Genomic DNA, 26,920 nt, shown 5'->3' on the forward strand with positions numbered 1-26,920 from the left:
TCTCTGCCGTTCATTACAAAATACGACAGGTTCATCAAGGCTAGTATAAAACTGAGTTGTGAACTCAAAAGCACTATTCGTGTAGTACAGTTGTATGAGTGCTAGGTGGAGCAGTGTATCTATTTTAACTATTTTCAATAGGCTTCGTCCCTGGTACAATAAAAGATCATCGAGTTATCTTTAAAATTGTGACAAGGTTTCCATGGACGTACGATCAGACGGACAGACATAGCTAAATCGACCCAGAAAATTATTCAAAGTTTATTAGTATACTTTGAGGTGGGCAACCTACTAAATTATTGTGCACTACAAACACCAGCACAAAACCAATAAAGTAAAAATTCAGGATTTTTTAGAAATTATGTGTATACTTTATTTTGCATATAATCTTGGATTAGGGATATGAAGTTGTACAAAATGATTAAAATATGTAAATGTTAAAAATGTATTTTAATATATATTATAATTGTGAGTGGGATTATTCGCATGTTACGGAAAGGTCCTGTGTAATTTCTGCCACAGTGATATTATCCTTAATATCTTTAGCATTAGCAAATTCCTGTTGAAAGATTAAAATAGAAATATATTAAAAAATAAAATAAATGAGACAAAATTTCAAATAGCAGAATTAGAAAATATATTAATAGATAAAAACAGAACAGAGCAAAACAAGTGTAAAAAATTAATCAAAAGAATAAGTAGATGCAAAAAAAGACAATTTAATTTAAATGGATTCATCGACGATTTCATAACAATGGATAACAGAACATTTAAATGCACAGAGATTAGTATGAAGGACATAACAAATATGTATAATGTAAATCTTTTTATATATGAAGTGTGCACAATTCAAATACATATTTATTGATAGTTATAATACTACTGCGGTTTTAATTTGAAACTCTTTGTGTGTAATCTTCAAAACCAAAATAGAACACACAGAAGCCATCCGGAATGTGTTGGGTAAGTGGGTGTTGCGTGTGAGCAAGACTGCAATAATGGCCAAACCGATTTGACTGATTTCATTGTTTGACAGTATGAATTTTAATTATTTTTTGGAGAGAAGTACCGCATGTGAGATTTTAAGTAAAAAGTTAGTTTATTATTTTGTTTTCATGCAGATGAAGAAAAGAACAACTTTGTCGCCATAGACATTCGTTTGCTATCTATGATATGTTATTAATTTTAGTGTGAGGAGGAATACCAACGAAGAATTTTTTTAAATCGATTTTTAATTCGATTGAAACGAATAGAAGGTAGTTTAGTTTAACAACGAGTGAGTTTATTCACCTTAGTTGGATTTAAAAGTTCTTCGTCTGAGTTATCGCACTTATTTATGGAAATCATCTCATCTTCGTTTTGTTGTATTGAATTGGATGCGGAGAAATCTGAGGAACATTCTGTAGTAATATTGTTGCTTTGTTCGATGTGTTCGAGTGGATTTTCTTCTGAACTTATCGTTATTTCGCACTCAATTTTATTGTCATTATCATGCTGGTTTTTATTAGTTTTCACTTCATTGTCAAATTCTTCCACGGTATTATCTTTTACAATTTCGTTGTTGCTCTTAAGATATTCTTGTCTTTCTTCGTTACTCTGTAAAGACTGTTCATCAGTAGTTTGCTCTGCATTACATTTCAATTGTTCACCGACAATTTCTGCAGCTTTTTCTGTTATTTCGTCTATCACAGCAGCTGCAACTAAAGCCTCCTCTTCATTTTGTAATTCTTCAAAACAACCAGTGGAAGAAGGCACATCATTTTCTGTATGCAATGATATTTCTTTGCAAACGCTCACTTTTTGTTCTTCATTAGTTTCATCACATTCAATTTCAACTTTTTCATTAACATCGTCAACATGAGTCTGTGGGATTTCGTTGTCAGGATAAGTTTCGCCTTCATGTTTTTCATTATGTATCGCGTTTGTTTCTATATTGTTAGGTCCTTCTGTATTTTTAAGCTCACTTGGAGGTGGAGTAGGTAGCGAAATTTCTTCTTCTTTCTCCTCATGTTGGGTATTAGATGGTTCGGAATTTTTCGTTTCAATTGAATCTTCGACAGACTCAGCATTACTTGTAAAAGCAAATACCGACACTTGTGAAGGAGGCGGAGATATTGGAAGTGGAGGTGGAGAAGGTTCATCACCCACTTTATCCTCAACTGACTTCTCAGTATCGCCCGTCTCAGAGATTAATTCCGCGACAGTTTCAATTTGTAAATTATTCTCAACTTTATCTTCTGTCATACTGACATTAGCTTCACTAAGTGAAGATTGTGAAGCAATATGACCTTGTATGTTAATATCGGTGGATTTATGAATACAGGATTCATCATTATCGATTTGAATTTTATCATCGGGCATTTCGCTTGATGCATTCAAATCTTGAACTTGGATTTGGACATTAGAAGGATTTATGGAGGTAGAGGAAATATAATCTAGGGTAGCAGCAGAAACTTTGTTATCAGTGTTGGAGATTACCTCAATTTGTGCCTTGGGTTTTTCAACAACTTCTAGCTCGGATTCACCATGATCGCCATTTTGATGAATTTTTTCAACCACTTCACCATTAGTTGATGCTGATGACTCATTTGTCACAGCACTAGCTATGGTGCTTGTCTTTTCTGAAGGTGATTCAACGGATGCATTTGCAACATCTGTTTTTTGTGGTTCTTGCTCTGTCGCATTAATTTTTTCATCTATTCCATTTTTTGACGTGTCGTCATCGGTGGCATTCTCCGATACTTTAATCTCATTGTTAATGGTCGTTGCAGTAGCCATATTCTCAGTCTTTTCAGATGATTCGGATGATATATCGGCAGTTTCGTTTTGTACTGGTTCACATGATTCAGTGGTGGTAGTATTATTGGTCGTATTGGCAGTAGTATCATTAGATTTTTCTTCAGAACTTTTCTCTTCATTCTGTTCTACTCCATTCAATTCTTTTGGAGTAGCATTGCCATTTTCTTGATTTTCAGCAGTCTTTTCTTCGTTCTCATTTGCAGATTTTTCCTTTTGGGAAGTTTCAGGCTCCTAAAGAAGAAAAATAAAATAAAAAACATGTATAGATAGATTTTTACTAAAAAATATATAATTTATTACGGTTGTAGATTTTTCTTCTGCATCTGCTCCATTTGTAGCTGCGCTGCCTTCCTCAGCGGCATCTTCGTTTTTAGCTGGCTTTTGTTTATCCTTTTTGCCAAAAGAAATGCTGCGAAAAGACCATTTCTTTTTAACTTTTTCCTTTTTCGATTTTTTAATACTTTCATCGGCAAGTGGAGAGATCTCTTCAGCAGTACCTGAACCGCCTTCTTCTTTTGAATTTTCGCAAGCATTTTGCTGTTCCGCTGAATCGCCGCCTGCTTGTGCATCAACATCTTTCTCAGTTGTCATGTCTTTATCATTTTCAACCTCATCACTATCCTTTTTCTAAAAAATAAACAAATACAAAAATCAATTCAGACCTTTCTTTAATATTTTTAAATATGAACAATTTTTACAAGCTTTTATTTAACTTCCTCTGTTAGTTTGTTAGTAAGGATCAAATTTTGTAACTTAATCTTGAACCAGTTCCCCCGTAACCTGCATAGGTTGAAATTGGATACTCATGTAGACATCTGATGATAATGCAATATATATTGTATTTGAAAATTCCAAATTAAATTCGAAAATTCGGAGTTACATATGTCAATTTATTAATATAGCTTAAAATTTGCAACTAAATTTTTAATGAGTTCTCGTAGTCCCAATAAGCTAAATTTTGGCAAAAAAGAGATTGCGAGATTTTTTAGGGAGTGTTTAAGTCATAGGGATTTATTAAAAATTACAGCCCTATTCTGCATTTCGATTCGAATCCTAATTTTTTACCTCTGGGAAATTCGTTATTCTGCCACTCGTTTCATTTAAATGTTTGTGATTGTGTGTATTCTGAATTAATATCTTCGTTAACATAATAATAAAGTTATTTAAAAATTCCCGCAACACATATTACAAAAAACAAGAAATCTTGGCATGTTTTCTCACTTTTTTTAAATGTAAAAGTAATGAAAACAAAATTATTCCGCACAAGCATGCGAGTGAATTATGCATTAGTTAGTAGTTTTTGATAAAAATGTCTATAACTTGTTATTTGTTCTTCGATATTAATGTTTTTTATGCCTTGTAATTTTCTCTAAAATAAAAATTTATTTTTATTACTAGAATTGGGTAAATATTAGCAGATTTACGGAATATATGATTCGGATTAGTAGATTTGCATGTTTTTTATCATTAATATTACCTCTGGATCGCTTTTTTCTGATATAGTAGCATCACCATTTACAACATCTTTCTTATCCAAATCTTCGATTTTTTCCATTTTTTCGGTGATCTCATCCTCGGCACCTTTATTAGTTTCGGTTGTGATGTCAACTGATCTTTTGCTTTGAGCCTTACCCATTTTATTTTCTAAAAATATGAAATACAAAATATCAAATATACATATTTTCACTTCGTAAATCGGCTGATTTAAATCTGGAAGTTGCGTGTATAAAGGACTCCTACGAGCACTAGGAGCACTTTGTACCTAACACATATAAGCAGCTAGTCTATTTATTCGTAACTATAGTTATTATAATATTACATCAAATATTAATAATGGTTTCCTAGATGTAACAAAGATCACTGTGAACAATAGTAAATTTTTCATATTACATTTAACAAAATTTGGAAATGAGAACTACAGCTATACTTTTAGTGAGATTATATATTTTGAATCATTAAAACACTTCATTGAATTTTAATAAATGTATTTCTTCTAATATTCTGAAAATATCATAGCAAACTTTTTGTAACATAAAATACATTCAATTAAAAATGTGACTAAAATATTTTTGGTAATTCTTTTAAACCCAAAAAATTATGAAATTATACTTCCAAATTCATACATGTACAGTACTTCATACTAATATTATATACATACATGTAAATATGTATATATCGTCACCTGAAATGCAAAAAGGCGTAACAACCAAACAATTTAAAATCGACTTTTTGATTGAAAATGGTCCACTGCATCAAAATACATGTTGTTGCAAATTTTTATAATCCTATTGTCAAAAATACCGACTATAGTGAAGTGCAATTCAAAAGGGCGTAACAAAACAAACTAGTCATCTCCAGAAGTAAGAAAGTCCTAAAAAGCATTCAAACGTGTTTATGATACAATACTTGTATGAAAATAACTTTTATTTTATTTAGTTTTTTTGCATTTCAGGTGACGATATGTATGTACCTAAGAAAATACTACATACATATGTATATACCAAATGTTCTGCTGCAAATAATTGTTTCAGTTTATACATTCGTACCATAAAAAAAGAAAAGGAATTTACAAGGCAGTTTATTTATAAATGACATTTTACAGTAATACTTAGATGTATTAACAAGTCGCGTACGTTAGCGATATAACTAAAACGGCAAGTAATTAAAAATGTCAGCTACTTTTTCTAAAAACTTTCAATCTTTATATTAAAAGAATTGATGTTATTAAAATATAATATTGGCTGCGTATTTGTTATTATTAATTATATATTTTTTGTAATAAATATTTGAATAAGTAAAAATTTAAATTAATTAGGATTAATTGATTAATACTAAAAGGAATAACTTTCGTTTATAATTTTTAATATGTAAGTTTTATTTTTTTCTCCTTATATGTACGTTATTTTGAAAGTTTTTTTTTAAGAAAAAAATAATGTATCGCTCTAGAAATACCTATTTTTCATTTTCAATGATAAATAAAACAAGCAATGTGCCCATGTTGATGATGACTTAGAACATAACTAAAATACCACTACATTTATTTTTATATCTGTTCCCATTTTAAATTCTAAATTTATATATGTACATAGAAATGTATAGTACATTTTAAAGTGCACGTATGTTGTTTTCCTAAGGATGCGTTAAGTTCTTTAGAACTCTTTATTGGTTCTATTAGTTTATACTATTTTATTTATTATTTATTAATGCTTGGTTTCCGTATATGTAAATATATTTTAAACAATATTATTTTTTTAACTAATATTTGTTCATTGCTAGCCAATCTTTAGAATATTCAGCAATAAAAACATACATACATAGTTAAAAAAATAAGAGTTCTTTAATAATTCACAAGCTGTAACGGCATTGCTTCCGGTTTAGAAATGACTAATATGTACTTACACGTTTAATCAAATAACAAAAAACAGTTAACAATCGTCAATCACATAAAAAATATCACTTAATTTTGTGGAGAAACTTTGGTTGCTTTCTTATTAAAAATTATTAAAAAAACACAAACTAACCAACTGAATTACATCCGTTATGTATGAATGCGCAAAAGTAACTGAGACAATCAAAGTCTAATACCAATAAGGGTAAAGAATTTGAATAGGCATCTGAATATTTAGTTTAAGAGAGCAGGCATACAGATACGCACATATTGTTAATTGGTGTGAACATGCGGGTTTTATATCACTGACCATACAATTATGATATACAAAAGATATTTTTTGAATATAGTTCCTTTGTAAATACAATAGAAAAAGAATGTGATAAGCACATTACATTATATCAGAAGTCAGAAGTTGTAGACCCTTATATGTATAGGCACATCCCTTGTTAATGATATTTGTACATAAATGTCCAAACTTAAAAATTGTTTACTCACATAATATTAAATAATATTTAATTACTATGGTGATGAAGAATCCATAGATCTAACTTGTGTGATATTAATGGGTGGGTTACACTCAATATTTCGATTTGAACAAAAAACTTTCTAAATACTATAAAAATGTATTCTGTATTTTTTTAATTTCAGATAATTTTTTCCAACAGCTATGTCTTACGTCTTAATATTTTTTAATATTAATATAAACATGTTATGAGTATAGGGCCTTGGACCGTATGTCATAAAATGTCTAGATTATAGAAAGATCGGGTAAAGGAATTCATCAAATTATGCCCCAAAATCGTTCGATGTACATACGTTTTTCTGTTTCTATGAATGCACCACAAAATGAAAACAAAAGTTCGATATTCACCATAAAACAATGAGTTTGTCACTTGTCTTCAAAAATGTATAACTTTTTTAATTACATATAAAGATATGAAATAAACAAATACGGTCACGTACATACATATGTATGTTTTGAGAAAACGTTGTTTAAAACTTCTTTATAGTTTTCCTCAATACCGAGTTATGGCATAAAACAATATTATGCTCAATTTATGTTCATACACTGAAAATAATCCATGCATAATATACACGAAAAATGTTGTACATTGTACGAAATGCACCACGAAATTCTTTCGTAATATATACGAAATTGTACGAAATATTTTAGTAAAATGCAAAATAATTTTATATAATTTTAGAAAAAAAAAAAATTTGTTCATTTTACGATTTTTTTAAAGACATAAATATTTTAGTTCTTTTAAAATAATTATTGTAAATTTAGAAAAAGATTGCGAATTAAAAAAAAAAAACATAAAAAATTTTACAGGAAATTAGGCAGCTGTAAATTAAAAATTACGTTTAATTTAACTCCCTTAAAATTACGAAAATAACAAAAAATCGTAACAAAATAATTTTTTTGTGAAATCAAAAATAATTCTTGTATATTACTAAATAATCTTGTTACGAAAAAAATTCGTTACTTCCGTTAAATATTACATGCCTTAACGAAATTATTTTTGTAAAAGAAAACAAAGTTTCTTAATACACTCAAACCTCGTTTTATGCGATTAATTCGTTTCGCAAAAAAGCGCATAATTCAAATTCGCACAAAACGATACACTAGCTCCATACAAAATCCACTAATTGGGTTTTAGATAAAAAGGCGCACATTTTCAAATTATTCCCTTAAAAGTCAAACAAAATCGCATATAAAAAATCAAAAAAATTTAATTCTTTACTAAAATTATAAAAAATAAAAAAAAATAAAGGAAACAAACAACAAAATAATACCAATTCCAAATAATGAAGAAAATATACAACATTTCATAAAAATAAAACTTAATATTTCTTCATGTACAAAGGATTTGAACAATACTTTATATATCCGAACCGGAATTGGTAAAAAATCAGTAGTTGTACTTTGTTGATCAATTTTTTTTGGATGTATGTGGACCAAAATCTTCCTTCAAATCATTTTTGCAAAGAAAAATTTTAGAATTTTGAAACCGCACTAATTCAAATTCGCATAAAACGAGGTTTGAGTGTATATACGAAAAAACATATTACGACAGGTTTTCGTACTTTCGTAAAATTAGAAAAGGGGTTGATTAAACAATATTTCGTATTATACACGAAATTTTCGTATACATATATTACGAAAAAAATATTTACGAAATTTTTTTCGTTTTAAGCATGAAGCGTTTTTTAGCGTTTTCATATTTAGCTGATCCATTTACATCAATTCATATGAAAATAAATTTAAAAAAAAAAAACATTTTTATTTTATAAAAGGTTTATAATACCAAATTTCCATACAAAATATAATTTATAAACCGTTTAAAAAATAAAAAATTTGGTTGTGAATAAGGGGGGTTAGTATATAAACAAGTAATTTATATCTATGCATATTGAACAAAAAACGAAATTTTTAAAGTCTAGAATTTGTCATTAAAATTTTTCACAGATTGCTATGATATATGTTTTATCAAATATTAGAAAAAATATTTAATTTTTAGATTTTATAATTTTTATCGTCTCCTTTAAAATTTCCCAACTGGTTTATACGCCCTTATTTGCATCCATGATTCATATACATATTTATTTAGGGTAATTTTTTCCCCCGAATCATTTACAAATATATATTAATGCATGGGCAAAAAATATAGTTGAATATTGCTTAGTAACATTGACTGAACAATAAAAGAAAAATCCCGAAAATAAAATAACGCAAAATAATTTTTTCTGCAATTGAATTATCTTGGTATATTTTAAAAACCGAAGAGAAAAATTGTAAACATGGTGAATAACTGCAGTGACTGTATTACAATTTAAATCCAACGAAGTCGACGGATTTAAACACACTGAAAATAATCCATGCTTAACTTGACGAAAAAAAATTTCGTAACTACTTTTTTCGTAATATATACGAAAATTTCGCGTATAATACGAAATATTGTTTAATCAACCCCTTTTCTAATTTTACGAAAGTACGAAAACCTGTCGTAATTTTTTTTCGTATATGTTAAGAAACTTTGTTTTTTTCTACAAAAATATTTTCGTTAAGGCATGTAATATTTAACGAAAGTAACGATTTTTTTTTCGTAACAAGATTATTTAGTAATATACAAGGATTATTTTTGATTTCACAAAAAAATTATTTTGTTACGATTTTTTTTTTTTTTTTTGTTATTTTCGTAATTTTAAGGGAGTTAAATTAAACTTAATTTTTAATTTACAGGAAATTAGCTGCCTAATTTCCTGTAAAATTTTTTATGTTTTTTTAAAAAACATAAAAAATTTTTTTTTTTTTTTAATTCGCAATCTTTTTCTAAATTTACAATAATTATTTTAAAAGAACTAAAATATTTAAGTCTTAAAAAAAATCGTAAAATGAAAAATTTTTTTTTTTCTAAAATTATATAAAATTATTTTGCATTTTATTAAAATATTTCGTACAATTTCGTATATATTACGAAAGAATTTCGTGGTGCGAAACCACGAAGCATTTCGTAAAATGTACAACATTTTTCGTGTATATTAGGCATGGATTATTTTCAGTGCACTTATAAACCTTACAATGGAGTTAGTAGTAAAAGAAAAAATTACCAACTATTGAATTTTACGATATACGTTCAAAGCACTCATAATCTGTGCAATTTTCCTTTGAATTTATCACAATTGGATATAACTCGAAGCTTAGTCGACAAACCTGTCAAATGAACGTGGTAATAGTCAATTTAAAAAATAGCACAAGTTTACAAATAAATATTTTTTGTTTGCTCATGGAATAAAACATATATTTTTTGAAAGGGCTATGTCCGGTGGTTAATTAATAATTTTTTATTTTTTTATACGTCGAAATTTTGAGATAATGTGGTTTTTCCTTCAGTAGTGCTAAAAATATATCTGAAAATGAGTATTGATTTTTGCGTGCTTTCACCTGTTTTGGGAACCTAACAATCAACTCAGAGAAAAATATCTATAATATAAAATTTAGGACTTCCTTAACCCACTTTTTACCAGATTTCTTCCTTTTTGACCCGGTTTTTAGTCATTTTTCTTATAAATTTTTTTAAAAATTAAAAAATAATAAATTTTGAAAATATTCTTGACATTTTATTCCAGAATTACAAACTTACGAATCTGAATTTATTCCTCATAGTTCATTTCTTACATTCTCATTTATCCTTTTTCCGAAAAACCCTTGGAAGTATGAGTGGTAAAAATGGCATCAGATAATTCAAATAGATTCTATTAACCAAGATTAAGAAGTTTAATAGGAACTAAAATATATCTCCTATATTTCATGAAGATCGCGAAATGATTCATCCTACCCAGAATGTTTTTAAAGCTCATAATTTGCTTAAAATAGCAAAATTTCTCTACCAAATTCTATGAGATTCGGTCGATAATTGACTATACTCTCTATATTATACCTCTTTAAGAAAATCTGTTTTTTTGTCTACTAGTGCCCAAGCGCACCTGTATACTAGGGTGTCCCGTGGACCACTTTTTAGTAGGAAAACCTCTCACACGAAGCATCCCAACAAAAAATAAATTATGTCATACTTTACAAACAACATCTTAATCACATCTAAAGAAAGAGTTATAGAAAAGTCTCTACAAATAACATATTCGAAGTACTTGAAATTTTGATGAAAAACCAATGAAATTTACATAAGCGTTTCATTGAAAGAATGTGGTTTATTTTTGACATATAAATATCGGATTTTTACAGCTTTAAAAAATAAGATTAGATGTAGTCCAAATGTCAAAAATGAACAACATCCCTCCAATGACACGCTAATGTAAAATTCATAGGTTTTTCACCCGAATTTGAAGCACTTCGGGTTACTAGTTGTGAGGAAAATACTACATCTTTTTCCACATTTTTTTGCTGAGATATCGATCTCAGTATAATATGTTCAAATAAATATCTGCAATCTTTTCGAAATGGATCTAAAAAATTCCATAAATTTTGAGCATATCACGAAAAAAAAAATAATTATAATTTTTGTTAGAGTATTCCTGGTCTGCTAACAATATAATATATACATACATAAATCCTAAAACAATGCCAAATTATATTGAAGCAACACAATTGCAATAGTAGAGTACATAAGAGTATTGCATGTAATTTTTCATGCGTTCACTTATGACAAATATATTAGAATTTAGAAAGCTTTTTGAAATGCATTAAATACTTAAAATCTTTAAAAATATTCCTTCTTGAATAGCTCAAATTTTTTTTGATGGGATAAACAGGATCTTTTGTAAATTAAAAAAAAAAAAAAAAAAAAAAATAGATTTAGAAAATTAAGCAGACTCATATTATTATTATTGTAATAGTTCGACTGTGTCCGATAATCCTTTCATGGGGAAAACTATTTCAGATGAAAAATGTTTATTATAAAATTGCAATGTGTATCTTTTTTTTAGGAAAAGATAATAAATTTAAAAACAAATATGCTTTCCAGATCATAAAAAATATCAGATGTGCTATATTAAAACTTTAAAATAGCTATCTAGGGAGAGTGGTCAAAGATTTTTACAATTACATCTATTAATCTTTTTCATCAATAATGTATGATTTTTCCAAACTAATAATTTGTATATCGTCATATGAAATCCAAAAAGCCCTAAGTCACATTGAACAAATTTTTCAGGAGAAGCAAAAAACCGTCTAAACTGATAAATAAACCAAAAATGTTCAATATTATCTCAAGTTAAGCTTATTTCTTATTGTCAAATTATTATTTGAAGAAAAATTTGCGATTTTTGTTTTACTTACGGAGATGTGTAACTTACGTCCTTGAGAATTTGTTTTTTCTGAAACCCAAAAAGGCCTAAGTTATATTAAAAAATAGTAAATTTTAACATTTTCAACTAAATTTAAATCGGTTTTTGTTGGTCAAATAGGCCGAAACAGGGAAGGCGTAAGGCTTCTTTGTTATCATTTTTTTTTTTTCTTTGAAAAAATTCTAAAACTGATAAAATAATCTCTAAATTACAAGAATTCGCTAAAAGTGCCATTTTTGTTTCATTTAATGCCAACTTATAACATTTCACAGTTTCGAAGTTAAAAATTCAAAAGAATTTTAAAATTTTCATGAATTTTAAGGTAATTTTAGAACACAACCTTTTAGAATTTCTTTGATAGGGACGTTGATTTTAATTGTAGGAGTGTAAAATTTAGCAGGAACATGTATTTTGATACGGTGCATCATAATCAAAAAGTCTATTTTGATTTTTTTGTAACTTAGGGCTTTTTGGATTTCATATGACGATATGTATGTTTATTAATAAAATTTCAAGGAACAAAATTACAATATGCAAAATATTTCTAAATTATATTCGCAAAAAAATCGTCAGGAACAATGTAAATATATATGTATGTATGTGTTAATGACTGTATAAATGTGTGGACAATCAATCGTAATCAGTTACAAATGCATATAGAAACAAATGTAAATGCATGTGTTGTTTTTGTTGGCGCAAGGGCGGCGGCCTTAACTACGCAGTACTTGAAAAATAAACATTATTCGCATGAATGTTGTGTGTTTACTATTGACATTCTATTTATTGTTGTACATACATACTTATGTATATATGTATATGTATGTACATCATATTATTTTGGTATTTGTAGATACAACAGGAAAAATGTACATACATACGCACATATACATTTATGTATGTATGCAAGTAATAGCTACATTTTTTAATAAATAAAAACACCCGCTATTTATTGCAATATTTACTGATTGCATTTAAGACGTCCATGCTGAACCAAAGGAAGAAACTAATTAAATTAAATAAAGTCTATGTAAGTTAAGTAAAATGGAATTTAACTCAAGCCGCATGCAACAAAAGATTAAGTGTTACATTAAATTAAAAAGATCATGCATTATACATCGTATGTATTATGCATGTATGTACGTACATTTGCATACATAAGTCTCTGTACTATATGTATACCTACTTTCATACATATGTATGTATGTATTACAATTTATATGAATAAAAGCAATATGAAATGAAAATGATAACAATGAAATAAATATACTCTCATGATATGCAGACAAAACATCCATTAAATTCAATCAAAATGTTTTCTTCTTTAACAAAGGCTCAATATCATTTGCTAGTACATACAGTACATTTTTTATATCTTATTAATAATTTTAGAATTAAATTGAATTAATTCCTGTATAGATAGATAATCCAGGCTATATATGTACATACACATACATATGTATGTATGTATGTTGCTATACAGTAGATACAAGCATATGATGTACATACATATATATGTACGTCTGTTTATATGTATATTTTTCCCAAAAACAAAAAGAAAATTGTTTGCAATCAAAATTAGAGTTCATCATTTATGAAAAACTGTAATGGATTGTTTTTAATTTTGTATAAAGAAAGCAAGAGACAATTAAAAATATCTCAGACAGTTTAGTATATGACATACGAAAAAAAGGAGAGATGTCCAACTTGAAAGAAAGAAATTTAAAGGCAAAATAACTTAATTACAAAATTTAACTCCAAATGTAAAAATAGAAAAAGGATAAAATATTAAAGAGTATACGACCCACACACACATACAATTCCTTTTTTAAAGAATGAACAAAAAAGAATAGACACCGAAATATTTATACGAATGAACAACAAAACGAACGAACAACCGAAACAACGAAGCCAAAGATTGTACAAACGAATGGTAAGCACAAAAAGGAAAGAACTCCATTAAAAACGAAGCGCAGAAACAAAGAAACAGAAGGCGATGAATATAAAATTTCATCGCCTTCTGTTTCTTTGCAGACGTAAATATACGGTTTAAGTACAACAAAGGTTGCTACACTGACTGTCTGTAGCTACTCTGTCGCGGCAAAGGCGTCGTCGTAACTGCGACAGGCACACCCAAACTCAACCAATCAACAGGGATAAGGGGGATATATTAGGTGCAGACAAACACATAAACAGATGTATATTTAATACGCACCCTTACTATATGACTGACTACTTGACGCCTGACCCATTCTTTCATTTTTTCCTTTTCAAAATGAATATTCCAAACTTGTAAAATAAAGCCCACGCTTTAAAACTCCTTTTTAAACATTACAAAAAGCAAATACAACAACTAAAATCCAGTTTTGAAATACATTTTTCATTTTCTGTCTTCAAAAAAAAATATATATATAAAGACGCTCATTTTCTTGCTTTTTTACTTATCAAGCTAGAAAAACGACTTGATTGGTGTACACACTTTATTGGAAGGATTTTATTGTAATTTGTTTCCATGCAAGATCAATATTTTTTTAGCAATATTTTAATTATTTTTCACTTTATTATTTACCTGCTGTCGGTTTAAAACAATATAGTTTTTATATTTATAAAAAAAAACTTTTTAAATTTTATTTTTGCACAAATCGTTCTAGTTTCAAATATATTTATTTTTTACTTCACTTAACTTCCTCATTCGTTACCGAATTTCAAATAAAAATGTCTTCTTACTTAAACGAGCGTAACTGAAGAATTAAAGTGCTTTGCTTGAGGCGGCGGCAGAAATGCACGCCCAGGGTTGCAACTCGTAAGCATTAATTTGAGGGTTACCATTTGACACAAAAATAAGCAATATATTTTGAACATATTAATATTGTAATATCAATAACATCAATCAAATGCTTTTAGAGAAATAACTCTCTTCTGTTGGTTAACATAAAATGTATATATTCATTAATAGATTACCTCAAAATATTTTTATCGAATTAAAATCCAAATAATAATATTTTGTATAAAAATTTATAATTATAACTACATAGTAGTATAGGTACGTATTTTAACAACTCTGCGCTTTGTTTGATGTTGCCAACATAGAGATTTCGACACTTACACAGAGAAAAATTTTATTTTAAAATATTTTATAGCTGGGATGGATAATTTGGTTCATTGGCATATTTATTATGTTTTAATACCATGTTTCCACTGAGGCGTTTTGAGCAAATCTAGTTGAATTGTTCAAAACTAGCTGAAATCATGTAGATTTCCCATGCATTTTGGACAGATTCACACTGCGTTGTGTTTAGGAGAATTATCCATTTCTAACTATCCAACTATCCATTCGAATTTAATGTTTTCATAGAAAAAGTGACATTTAATTTCGAAATAAAAAAGAACAAATTATTATTTTAAATTAGAGACATTTAGTAAATAAATTTATACATTTACAACTGTAATTTTTTATTTTTAATGTGTAATTTTAAATAAAATAAATTGTATGGTCGAAATATAAAAATAAAGTGTCAGAATTTGTCCGAAAATTCGAATATAAAAAACGAGTAAGCACAGTAGAAACACCTTGAAAAGATTTACGCTAAACTGGTAGATTTCAAGCCAGTGGAAACATAATCTATAATTATTTTAATACTGCATTTACACCAAATCAAAAACTCTTTGGTTTTTGTAGCTTTATTTTGAAAACCAAAGCGTTTATACCAACAGTTTTTGATAAATTATTTTTAATATCTTACCCATACACTCACACAATCGGATTTTTTTATTTTTCTATTTTGACATTTTAATTTGAAGTTTTTATAAAAGCTCAATATTATGAAATTCTAGAGCTGGAAATTGTGTTTTTATTAGTTTTAATTGGTTTTTGTTTAGGTTTTCATTAAAAACTAGTTGAAAGTAGTTATTGATTTGCATGGAAAAACCAAAGAAATTATAGCTGTTTTTCAAACAAAAACCAAATAAAGCCAATAACTACTACTTTTTGTAAATAGCATATAATGTAAAAAGTAACCATAGTCATCAAAAAGGTATATTAATAAATGTGTACTTTTCAGCTACTAAAGAGGAGAAAAAGCTTACTTTTTACGGTAAAGTCAGCTTTTTTACTTAAAACAAACTGAAGTTGTTCATAACAAAGTTTACATCACTTTAACTCTATCAGTTGTTAAATTTACCAAATGTTACAAAATCAAAACAAACCGAAAACAAAAGTTGTATGAATTATATTATTTTTTTATAAATTATGGAAAAAGTTTTGAAAAATAATTGAAGAGATGTGTACAATTGAGGACAATGAAAATGATTTTGGAATTATTGAAGATTGTGTGAAGGAAGAAAGCCTAAGTTGTATAAGGAACGATTTTGCCGATTTGAGCTGGACGCTGATGATTTTTTTCGAGATATAGGCGTTATAAAATAGCAACGCACTCTTTAATAAGTTTATTTTTCTTTAAAATGTTAAAATAACAATTTATATTTTGTTTATTTTTTGGCTCTTTTATTGCATCAGCTGTGCAGAGATACCACTTATACAGTATTTATACCAGTTTGTATGCAAAAATTCAAACATTTTACTAATCACCCACATAAAGCTGGTTCAACTTAAAACTATTTATTTTCACTATAGTTAAGAAATAGTTAGTAACAGGTTTAAATATTAAATTTGTTTTTAAAAAGAACCGACTTTAGTCTTTGACTATGATTATGGGCCATTGCAAATTTTTATTCCAATAATTTTAAACACAAATAATTGACAACCCTATTATATACATTTTCTATATACTTCCTAGATACAATTGTTTGTAAAAAAGGTTTGTTGCTATATGTATAACGATGAAATCCACAACGAAATTATGTCATCCGATTTTTACATTTCAAACTTAAATTTCCAGTTTTTTATCGTTCCCAAGATCGTCCGATAGCAGTTATATATAATTTTCTATATACGGCCATAGTAATTTTTTTTAAGTTTGTTATGGTAGTTCACACCATTTAACGATGAAAAAGTTATGCCATCTGATTTCTATATTTGCAACTTAAAGTTTTACATAGGTTTTTATTGTGCATAAGATCGTCCAATAGTAGTTATATATAATTTTCTATATACTGCCATACTAACATTTTTTAGAATGTTTTTTATTAGAAGGAATTCCATAACGATATAAACTCAAAAAATCTTTATATATCATCAGATTAGTTCTCTTCTAAATTTATATACATATTTTTATTGATCAACATTTTTTAATGTAAATAATGAAAACAACTATCTTGCGACTTTTCCACATGCATATATATACTCATACTTCTAAACAAAAAAAACTCACCACACCAAAGAATGTTTGTTTTGGTAAAACAGCTGTTACGGTATGTTTTCTCTTTCATTGGGTTGTTTTCTTTATGTGCGTGAAAATCGACTATTTATAAAATACTTAAAGTCGAAAAGTCTAAAAGTCGACTCTTAATTAAATGAAAAGAGTCGAAAAATCGACTTTTCATAAAATACAAAAAGTCGAAAAGTCGACTTTTAACTAAATGAAAAAAGGCGAAAAGTCGACTTTTCGTTTCAACTATAGAACCCTAGGAAATATATCTTTATATATTTGTCCATTGTTGCCAATTTGACGTTTTTCCCGCCATATCTGACGCTTTTGAAATGGCAATTGCGTGACAAAATGCGTTTTATTTGGCGAATTTTAACCAGCATTTGGAGATTTTTGACGTTTTTTCACGTATAAAATGGAATAATTGTGTAGTATAGTGTATATTCTAGTATATAGTCTAGTCTGTAGTCTAGTCTATAGACTAGTCTATAGTCTAGTCTATAGACTAGTCTATAGTCTAGTCTATAGTCTATAGCAGAGGAGCTTAATATTGCTATTACATAGCACGCGTGATAGGGCAAAAAAATTCTGCTGACGCTAAGTTGATACACATCATAGACTACTCATAGACTGGAATCAGCTGATTTTAGCAATATGGCGGAGGCAAACAAAAAAAATTTTACGAAAAATCAACAAAAGAAAATGTAAAATGAACCACGGTAGATTTAAAAGAGGGACAAATATATAAAGATATATTTCCATCTCTCTTCACCTTACACTTAATTTTTTTCAAATATAAAAAACAAATTGCATTACAGTCAAACCCATTTATAACCTTTTCTTGCTCTTTACGAACTCATCTTAATTACCGGAATTTTGATAACTATTTTGATACAAAAACATATTTTATAAAGAATTCTTGGTTAAAACGAATTACTATTTAGTCCCATGAATAATATTTTATGCATTTATCCTTTTTTATATCGAACTTCAAAAAATATGCGTTGAAATCAAATAAACGGGTTTTACTGTACATGCAAGTCAAAAAATTTGTTTGTGGTGTTGATAGTGTATTGAAAAGTGTTTTATAATGAAAGAACATTAAGGAATAATTAAAAAACAAATCCAGTACACTTTTAATTAGAATCTAAGCAAATATTTAATAAAATAATTGTTTTCTTTTTTAAACCTTATTTTTTTTGCAAATCTTCTTCACATACAATTTCTTCGATGTTTACATTTTTTGCTATTTTTTTTCAAACGAGCGATGAAAACAATCATACAGCTCATCTCACACACTCATCGATTTTTTAATACATTTTATTTTTTCTTTTGCTCTAAAATTTTACCTAATGGCGGAACTCAAAAATGGTAAAAAAAAATGTAAACAAAACCATACGGTTCGAATTTACTTTTTTGACAGCTGTCAATGGTTTCTTATCTGGTTATCTGTGATACACATACACTATAGGCAGTGTTGCCACTCTGGTTATTATTAACCAAAATTGGTTATTTTTATTTTGCATGTGTACATGTGAATTATTTTTTCGTTTTGGTTATTTTTTGCAAACAATTGAACTAAATGCTGTTTGCTTTTATTCTAAAAATAAAATTAAAAAAACTTCTTTTATCTCTAGTTTTAAATCAACTATGTAAATATACATATTGTCCCTGTTTTGAATTTTGGTAATACGTGGAATTTTTTTTACTATTCGAAATTTTTTTATTCCTGCAATTTGTACATCTACTGGTTATACTTATGTGCACAAAGGTATTTTTCGATATCTTAATTGGTTTAGGATTTAGCAAAAGTACCTATGAGTTTTCCACATATTAAATGAGTTGATTTAAATCATAACAAAACCGTAATATTATTTTATTTACACTAGCCAATCTAACACCGTTAATAATGGATCCTCTCTCTCCGTTTGGTGCATCCATTAACTTAAAATCACTTTTTGGGTCGATTCAAACTCGTCCGTCCTTCCGTTAATATTTCTATTGGAACTTTTAATGTAAAGAACTCGCGGTACTTTTATGAAAAAACGAAGTAGGCTGTATTTCGCATTTTGATTTTTATGGAATTTGGTGGGGATGGTCTAAGTACTTAGTAGATTATGTCTTCCAAATTAAATTTAAAGTATAATTGCAACTTCTATACCCATTTGAAATTTTGCATAAACAGATACTATGCTAATTTGCCGAAATTCTAAGATAAATGATTTAATAAGAATTAATAAAGTATTTTCTGCTAATTGATGCAAGAATAGTATCACAATATCTTTAAAGTATTAATCAACTGATATTTTTAAGTAACACGGCTAAGGAAAATTTAATTGTATTGTCTACAGAAGTTGTAATAACATCTAAACTCGTACGACGAACAATAATCGCGATATATGCAAAGATTTGATATTCATGACCTTAGACTTCTACTAAATATCTCACCATGACTTTTAGTTCTTTATTTACATTTTTTTAAATGATGTTGTATACTTGTTTTTATTTTACCGCCTTAAATTCTAAATTTTGGTCAATTTGTCGGATAATGTGGATAGATTACATTCACAAATATTGCTGAAGTTTTGAATGTAAAACTGAAATATTTTGCCAAAATATTTTTAGTTGACCCAGTTTGCTTGGTAGTGAAAATGTGAAATATCGGTCAGCAATTTCACCTAGCTCCCATATTATGCCCTATTCAGAAAATTACTATATTGCTCAAAAAAGCATGTATAGCGATGTAATTTAATATAAAAAAGTTTTATTGGAAATGTATTTGTCAAAGTTTATGAGGATTGGTATATAATTGACTCTATCCCTCATAATGTACTGCAATATAGCAACAAAATTCACATAATCAAGTTTTAAAGGAACTAAAATATCTCTGTCAGATTTTATGAGAATTGGTCCATAATTGACCATACGTCTCATATAAGATCCCCTACAGATAATTACTTTAGCGACTAATACCAGTTTAGCGACGAAATTTAACATAGTTACAAGTTCCACTTCAGAAAATGAATTTGTTATTTTAATGTCCAAATGTAAATTTACATTACATGTTAACATGAAACAAATAAAAATAATTTTGTTTACTTTTTTCTTAATTTGATTATTTTTTATTCGAATTTTGGTTAGAAAAAACATTTTGTTGTGGCAACACTGACTATGGGTTTAGGTTAGGTTAGGTATTCAGGCTGCAAAGACGCACACTTGGGTCCTGTTGGTCCCTTTGTGATACCTGTAAAGATAATAAAATATAAAAGAAAGAGGGTAGAGGATAGTAGAAGATAGTTTAGGATTAAGTCATAGAAGAGAAATTGAAGTGGAAGAGAAGATTGAGAGGTCTGTCCTTGCGGACTAGCGAGTGCCTTAATTATGGCTTGGTGGTCCTAAAACCAGTTACTGTGCCTGATGAAGGCATTTATGTTATCCAGTCCTAGATTAGATAGTTCTGACAAGTCATCAAATAGTCGTTTTCCTAGATATACTGATCGAGTGTCCGCTAGCGCCGGGCATTGACAGAGAAGATGTTCGATGGATTCTTCCTCCTCTTCGTCTTGACAGCTTCTACAGAAGTCGTTGTGGGGAATTCCAAGTCTTCTTGCATGGTTTCCCAATGAGATATGCCCCGTAATGACAGCAACAAGGTTGCTGATATGAGGGCGGTTTAGTTGCAGAAGATATGACGTGCGTTTACTATCCAAATTTGGCCATATCTTCCTTGTATTGATACAAGTTGGTTCATTACGCCATCTTGTCTGAGAAATTTCATAGAACTTTCCATCTATTATGGTCTTGCAAGCTTTTAGCGGTATTCCGCAAAAGATGTCTATGTCTCTGTCGGACATTGAGGCTCCTAGTTTCGCTAATTCATCAGCGATATAGTTGCCAGTCAAATCCCCGTGTCCCCGTACCCATTTGAGCACGATTATTGAATGTCTCGCCATCCTGTTTAAGGATGCCCGGCATTCCTGGACTAGTTTAGATGTAGTATATACACCAATCAGGGATTTGATAGCAGCTTGGCTGTCGGTACAAATTTGAATATCTCTGTTTGATATTCTGTAGTACCAAAGCCAATTTGCTGCTCTTTTTATGGCTGATAGTTCAGCCTGTAGTGGACTACAATTATTCTGTATCCTAAAGCTTATTTTAGTTCCAAATTCAGGGATAAAAATGCCACCTCCAACTCGTTCCCCTTTTTAGAACCATCCGTATATACCAGGAGGGTTCTTGGGGAACTGTTATCCTCCGGTGAAGAGTTTTCGGATATTGTGTATCCGAAGTCCCTACGGAGGAAAGGTTTGGGTATACAGTAATCAATATTGCCCGGGAGGAAAGATGTTTCCCTCATAATAGCCGCATGGCCGTATGGCCTGTGTGTCCAAGCATTTATGGCATCAAGTCTGAGGGCAGTGATGAGTGCCAGTTTTCTGGCTATCAGATCCGTTGGGATCCAATTAAGCATTGCGAATAGAGATTTGGTTGAAGTTGTTCTCAGTGCTCCTGTTATAAGGATTGCTATCCTTCTTAGTACCTTATCAAGAAGTATACAATTGGAGTTGTTGTCCAGTGCTTTCCACCAGACAACAGCCCCGTAAAAGAGAATAGGTTTAATAACCGCTTCATGGATCCAATTTACCAGTTTGGGATTTAGTCCCCATCTTTTTCCTATGGCCTTCTTGCAAATGTACATTGCCATTAAGGCTTTGTTTACTCTGGCTGTGATATTTTCCTTCCATGATAGTTTACTATCAAGTATCACCCCTAGGTATTTCGCACTGTTCGAAAGTGAGAGTACGACTCCGTTTAGTCGAGGTAGGGTAAAATTTTCGATCTTGTATTTCCTGGTGTAGAGTACAAGTTCGGTTTTACTAGGGTTTACACTCAAACCACTATCAACGCTCCATTTACTTAGTAGATTGAGTGCTGATTCGAGTCTTTGAGATATCGTATTCAGATGGAAACCTGATACTGCTACCGCAACGTCATCTGCGTAAGCGACAGTCTTGTATCTTTGGTTGTCCAGTTTCATTAGTAGGCTGTTTATGGCCACATTCCATAAAAGTGGTGATAGGACTCCACCTTGAGGTGTGCCCCTGATTGCCATTCTTTGAATACATGCCATTCCCATGTTAGAACGGATAATCCTGTGTTGAAGAAGGTCTTTTATGAATTTAATCACTGATGTCTCAATACCGAGCTCTTCTAGAGCTGATATGATGATGTCGGGTTTGACGTTGTTAAAGGCTCCTTCTATGTCCAGAAAGGCCACTAACGTGTATTCACCAAATTCCAAGGATTTTTCTATATGTCCCACTAGTGAGTGTAGGGCCGTCTCAACTGATTTGCCTTTGGTGTAGGCATGTTGTGAGGGAGATAGGAGCATAGGATCTATTGACGATCTTATGTGGACGTCAATGATCCTCTCTAGGGTCTTAAGCAGAAACGATGATAGACTTATGGGCCTATAATCTTTTGCCTTAATGTGCGTTGTTTTTCCTCCTTTGGGGATAAACGTCACACTGCATTTGGTCCATTGTTCTGGTACGTATGACCATGTAAGACAGGCTTGAAATATTTCAAGTAGCCATGGTATAACTAATTCTGCATTATATTGCAGGTCAGCTGGAATTATGCCGTCCGGGCCCGGTGACTTATATGGGTTAAAGCTGTTTATTGCCCATTTTATCATTCCCTCGTCTATAGTTATTCCGATCGGGGTTTGACAATACGTTTGTGGTCTTTCCATTGTAATATCTAATGGTAAGTTACCTGGGAAATGAGTGTCCATTAATTCCTGTAGGGATTCTTGTCCACTCGTTGTCCACTCACCGTCTTGCTTTTGGATGTAGCCTTGAACGGTTTGTGATTTAGACAGGATTTTGCATAAACGACTTGTCTCTGAAGAGCTTTCGATGCTACCACAGAAGCTTCTCCATGAGCAGCGTTTAGCATTCCTAACCTGATTCTTAAATTTATTCAATGAGGCTTTATATGTGGACCATTCACCTGATCTTTTGGCCTCATTGAAAAGTTTGCGACATCTATTCCTAGTCTTCGCTATTTCCGAGGACCACCAAGGAGGTTTACTTTTACCCTTTGGTATCGAAGGTTTGCATGTTCTTCTTGTTGCTTGATTAAGAGAGCGTGTAAGGTTGTCTACAGCTCTATCAATATCTGCTGTATTGTTTATTTCCGGCGTATTTTGAAGAAGACTTGTCAGGATTCGATTTTGTTCTTCCCATCTTGTCTTTCTTCTGTTTAGAAAGGGGGTTTTCCTTTCCTGTATATTTTCTATTGAGAATACGAGATATCTATGATCTGAAAAGGAACAATCTTCCGATACTTTCCAGTTTCGGATTATGTGCGAATGACTTGTATTTACAAGCGTTATGTCCAGTACCTCTTGTCTATTTGCAACTACAAATGTAGGTTCTGAACCTCTATTTACTACTTCAAGATTATGATTTAAAATGAAGTCTAATACGAACTCACCTCGTGTGTTGATGTTGGTGCTACCCCATAGTGTATGGTGTGCGTTTGCATCTGCGCCTATAATAACAGGGATGCGTTTTCCGTTTGCTGCACTTACTGCCCTGACGACCGTGTTACTTGGCGGGGGGTCTGTCTGGTCGTGCGCCATATAGCAGGAGAGGATCCACATTGTGGATTCCTCTGTCTCCCATGCTGCGGTTACTGTATCTTCATCACTGTAATCAGATAGAATGAAGATATTTAGGGTGCTTTTAGCAAGTATGCAAGATCTAATGTTACCTGTGCCTTTTGCGTATAGTATTCTATAGCCTTTTACGTTGATTCCAAGTATGTTGCCGTTATGGGTCCACGGCTCTTGGATCAACGCTATATCCTCCCCTTGATATCCAAGGTGGAGGTGTAATGCAGCTGAAGCTGCTTTAGAGTGGTGAAGGTTCACTTGGATCACCTTCATCTTGGTCAGGGTCGTAGACGATTGTGACGTCGGCGTCTTCTGGGTCTGTTTTCAGAAGCTCGTCTTCGTCAATCACTTCGCCCTGGCTATCAAATAGATTCCCAATCAAGTCTGTACTTGATTGGGCGTCCATTTGGTCGTCAGAGTTAGTGGTATCGTCTACCTTTCCTCCGTCCGTGCTTACCGGTTTGGGGTCTAGTTTGTCGTCACCCCGGTAGACGCGCAGCTTGATACTATCAAATCCGTAGTATACTTTGCCTTGCTTCTCTCGGAGTAACGGCAACGATTCCTTATTAAGGACCACGACCGCCTTTCTGTTAGCACCTTCAGGTTCGGAGACCTTGACTACCTTCCAATTGTGGGTAGGTAGGTCAGGGTTTCCACTCTGAAGGTACGCCAGAATCGCCTCTGGTTCGTGTGGTTCCGCCGGAATAACCGTGATTGATCTCGGTCTGCGAGGTATCTCACTAACCGGGATCACGTCAAGTTTCGCGCCGGGCCACACTTCCCCTATAGACGTAACCGCCAACTTAAGCAAGTTTGCTGAGCGCTCGTTCGTGCACGCCAGCAGTTTGATGTGACCTTGGTACCAGCCAGCATCATCATTCTGCGGAGATGGACCGGGATTCTCTTTGAGAATTTTCCAATACACCTCCAGCATTTTTTGACGGATTATCAACCATTTATCCTGGGAGATAGCTCCGTCGTTGACACTCTTGTCAACAATGGCCCTAACCAGCGGGTTTTTGGCAACTTCGCTGTAGGGTCTATTGACTATACGAGTCTCGAACTGCTTCTGACGTTTAGTCTTCGGCTGTGGGACTGCCTGGAGAGCATGTTCTTCCTCCGATCGCTGCCGTTTAGGCCCTGCAGATGTAGCTTGGTCCGCTGCATCTGAGGTTGTAGGAGGGTCAGAACACTCCGGCTGAGCCAGTAGGGCTTTAGCCCAATCTAGGGACGATTTTTCGTCCGGGGTAAGCGTATCGACCGACTTAACTCCAAGTCGCTCGACTAAACGCATGGCGGCACGCCTTTGAACAAAAGCCTTCCTAGATGGATCTTTGCGACTAGGGGGGTTTTCGTTAGCCGTGAGGGCGGTTGAGGGGGCATTAGTTGGACCCGACATCGAGTTCGACGATCCAACCTGTCCAGAAGTCGCGGGGGTCACTGCTTGGTCCGCAGTGCCCGAGGCAGGGGTATTTGCTGGCGTACCAGCTAAGGCTTGTGCAGCTGATGAGGTGCTTGCCACTACGGACAAGATTTCCTCGCTGCGTTCAGCCGTGCTATCACCAGAAGGTTGGATAGCAGGCTGTTTGCAGTCCACCAGTTTAGGTTTCCCCAACTGGCTTTCCACGGGTTGTTTGTTGTTTGTTTGTTTATTTGTTTTTTTCTCCATGTGATTCCCACGAGTAGGCGCGTAATGGGTGGACGACCCACGCAGGGACGGCGTACGTGGGCTAGGCTAAGCATTACAACCGATCCGTGCCCTGGCATCGGAGGGGAGCTGTTAACGACTAGTCCTCTTTAACCACTAACTAGCCATTCAGGTTCTCGGCACTGCTTCCAACCACCTTAACCTTACAAGTGGGGGATGAGGGAATGGGTTATTGGGATTGGATTGAAGAGGGATAAACTAGGTGGATTGGGAAATATGGGGATGGGGGTGGGGTTGACAGTTTTGGTCCGCGGATTTGTGCATGGGGAACAGGAGAAGTCCTGTTATCATATATGACCGCCTGTTATCAGGTGTACCATAAATCATATCAGCACTCTACCATCTCTTTACATATCAGTAGGCCATTTGTCAAAAATGTATCCACTGATGTGATAAAAGATTGTCCTGATTCATGCACTCATCTAGATATGACAGGCTTGTTAGACCATTTGTCAAAAAATGTATCTAGTCAGGTCTGCCTTATCTCGAGCTAGCGTCGTCGTTTTCGACCATTATGTCCAATGTGTCGAAAAAGACCATGCTTAGCTCCCCCTATCCGCCACCTGGGACGCGTCCGATGGGAGATCTGACAACTCCACACGGGTTTAATTCTTCTTCTTTTTATAATGAGCAACTGATATGATTTGCTCTCAACTTGAAAAACAAAATCAAATCAGTTGTTGCTGATCAGCACTTGTCGAACCAAGGTCTGTGCGCGACGTTTTTAAAATACACAAAGAAATACAACAACAAAATTTTGAGAAAGAACATGAGAGAACAGTTGATAGTTTTTTATATATAGACTTTGATATACGCTGGCTGTCAAAATCCGTAATAAATATTTGACAGTTAGCATATACTTTATAGTTTGTAGTCATTTTATTAGTATACTTTTATTTTGAATTGAATTCTGTTCTCTGCTGCTTTACCAACACAAATAAAACTATGGTAGTATGTGTTTGAGCATCTCTGGTCTATAGGTACTACCAAAATTACGAAAGTGTGACAAAAGCAATGTCGAAAAAACCCTTCAAATTACGTTTCGTGCCTGTTTTGCAACACTCTTTTCTTCTTTCCCCCTTTGCCCACAAGCTCGTAAGGAATGACTGGTGTCCCTGACTCAAAAGGCATTTGCTGAAACAGGTGTAACCAGGGTGCACTTATAAGGTGAAGTCAATTCTACAAAAACAACAAAAGTAGATACTTCT

At 31.8% G+C, this 26,920-nt stretch overlaps 2 protein-coding genes across 2 annotated transcripts; both read right to left on the reverse strand.

Annotated features, from left to right (window-relative positions):
* Positions 1–348: 348 nt before the first annotated feature.
* On the reverse strand, positions 349–14,780 carry LOC119616476 (A-kinase anchor protein 200). The gene is made up of 5 exons (XM_037972837.1): positions 14,562–14,780; positions 4,277–4,443; positions 3,100–3,426; positions 1,291–3,030; positions 349–559 (listed from the first exon to the last, which is right to left on the reverse strand). Exons 2-5 carry the CDS (start codon positions 4,433–4,435, stop codon positions 479–481), a joined length of 2,307 nt encoding a protein of 768 aa, XP_037828765.1. The 5' UTR covers positions 4,436–4,443; positions 14,562–14,780; the 3' UTR covers positions 349–478.
* Positions 14,781–20,489: 5,709 nt separating this feature from the next.
* On the reverse strand, positions 20,490–26,297 carry LOC119616483. Its single transcript, XM_037972844.1, has 3 exons — positions 24,103–26,297; positions 23,824–24,038; positions 20,490–20,563 (listed from the first exon to the last, which is right to left on the reverse strand). Exon 1 carries the CDS (start codon positions 25,671–25,673, stop codon positions 24,243–24,245), a length of 1,431 nt encoding a protein of 476 aa, XP_037828772.1. The 5' UTR covers positions 25,674–26,297; the 3' UTR covers positions 20,490–20,563; positions 23,824–24,038; positions 24,103–24,242.
* Between the last annotated feature and the right edge of the window lie 623 nt (positions 26,298–26,920).

Source organism: Lucilia sericata, unplaced genomic scaffold, assembly GCF_015586225.1.
Source record: "Lucilia sericata isolate MDLA Ls3-8-SP2 unplaced genomic scaffold, ASM1558622v1 Contig000074F_arrow, whole genome shotgun sequence".
NCBI classification, from domain to species: domain Eukaryota; kingdom Metazoa; phylum Arthropoda; class Insecta; order Diptera; family Calliphoridae; genus Lucilia; species Lucilia sericata.

Coding starts and splice junctions, on each gene's coding strand:
- LOC119616476 (XM_037972837.1), bottom strand. CDS start 4,435: ATGGGTAAGGCTCAAAGCAAAAGATCAGTTGACATCACAACCGAAACT. Junction 3,427..4,276: donor CAGAAAAAAGCGATCCAGAG/GTAATATTAATG, acceptor TTTATTTTTTAG/AAAAAGGATAGTGATGAGGT. Junction 3,031..3,099: donor CAGAAGAAAAATCTACAACC/GTAATAAATTAT, acceptor TTTCTTCTTTAG/GAGCCTGAAACTTCCCAAAA.
- LOC119616483 (XM_037972844.1), bottom strand. CDS start 25,673: ATGGAGAAAAAAACAAATAAACAAACAAACAACAAACAACCCGTGGAA.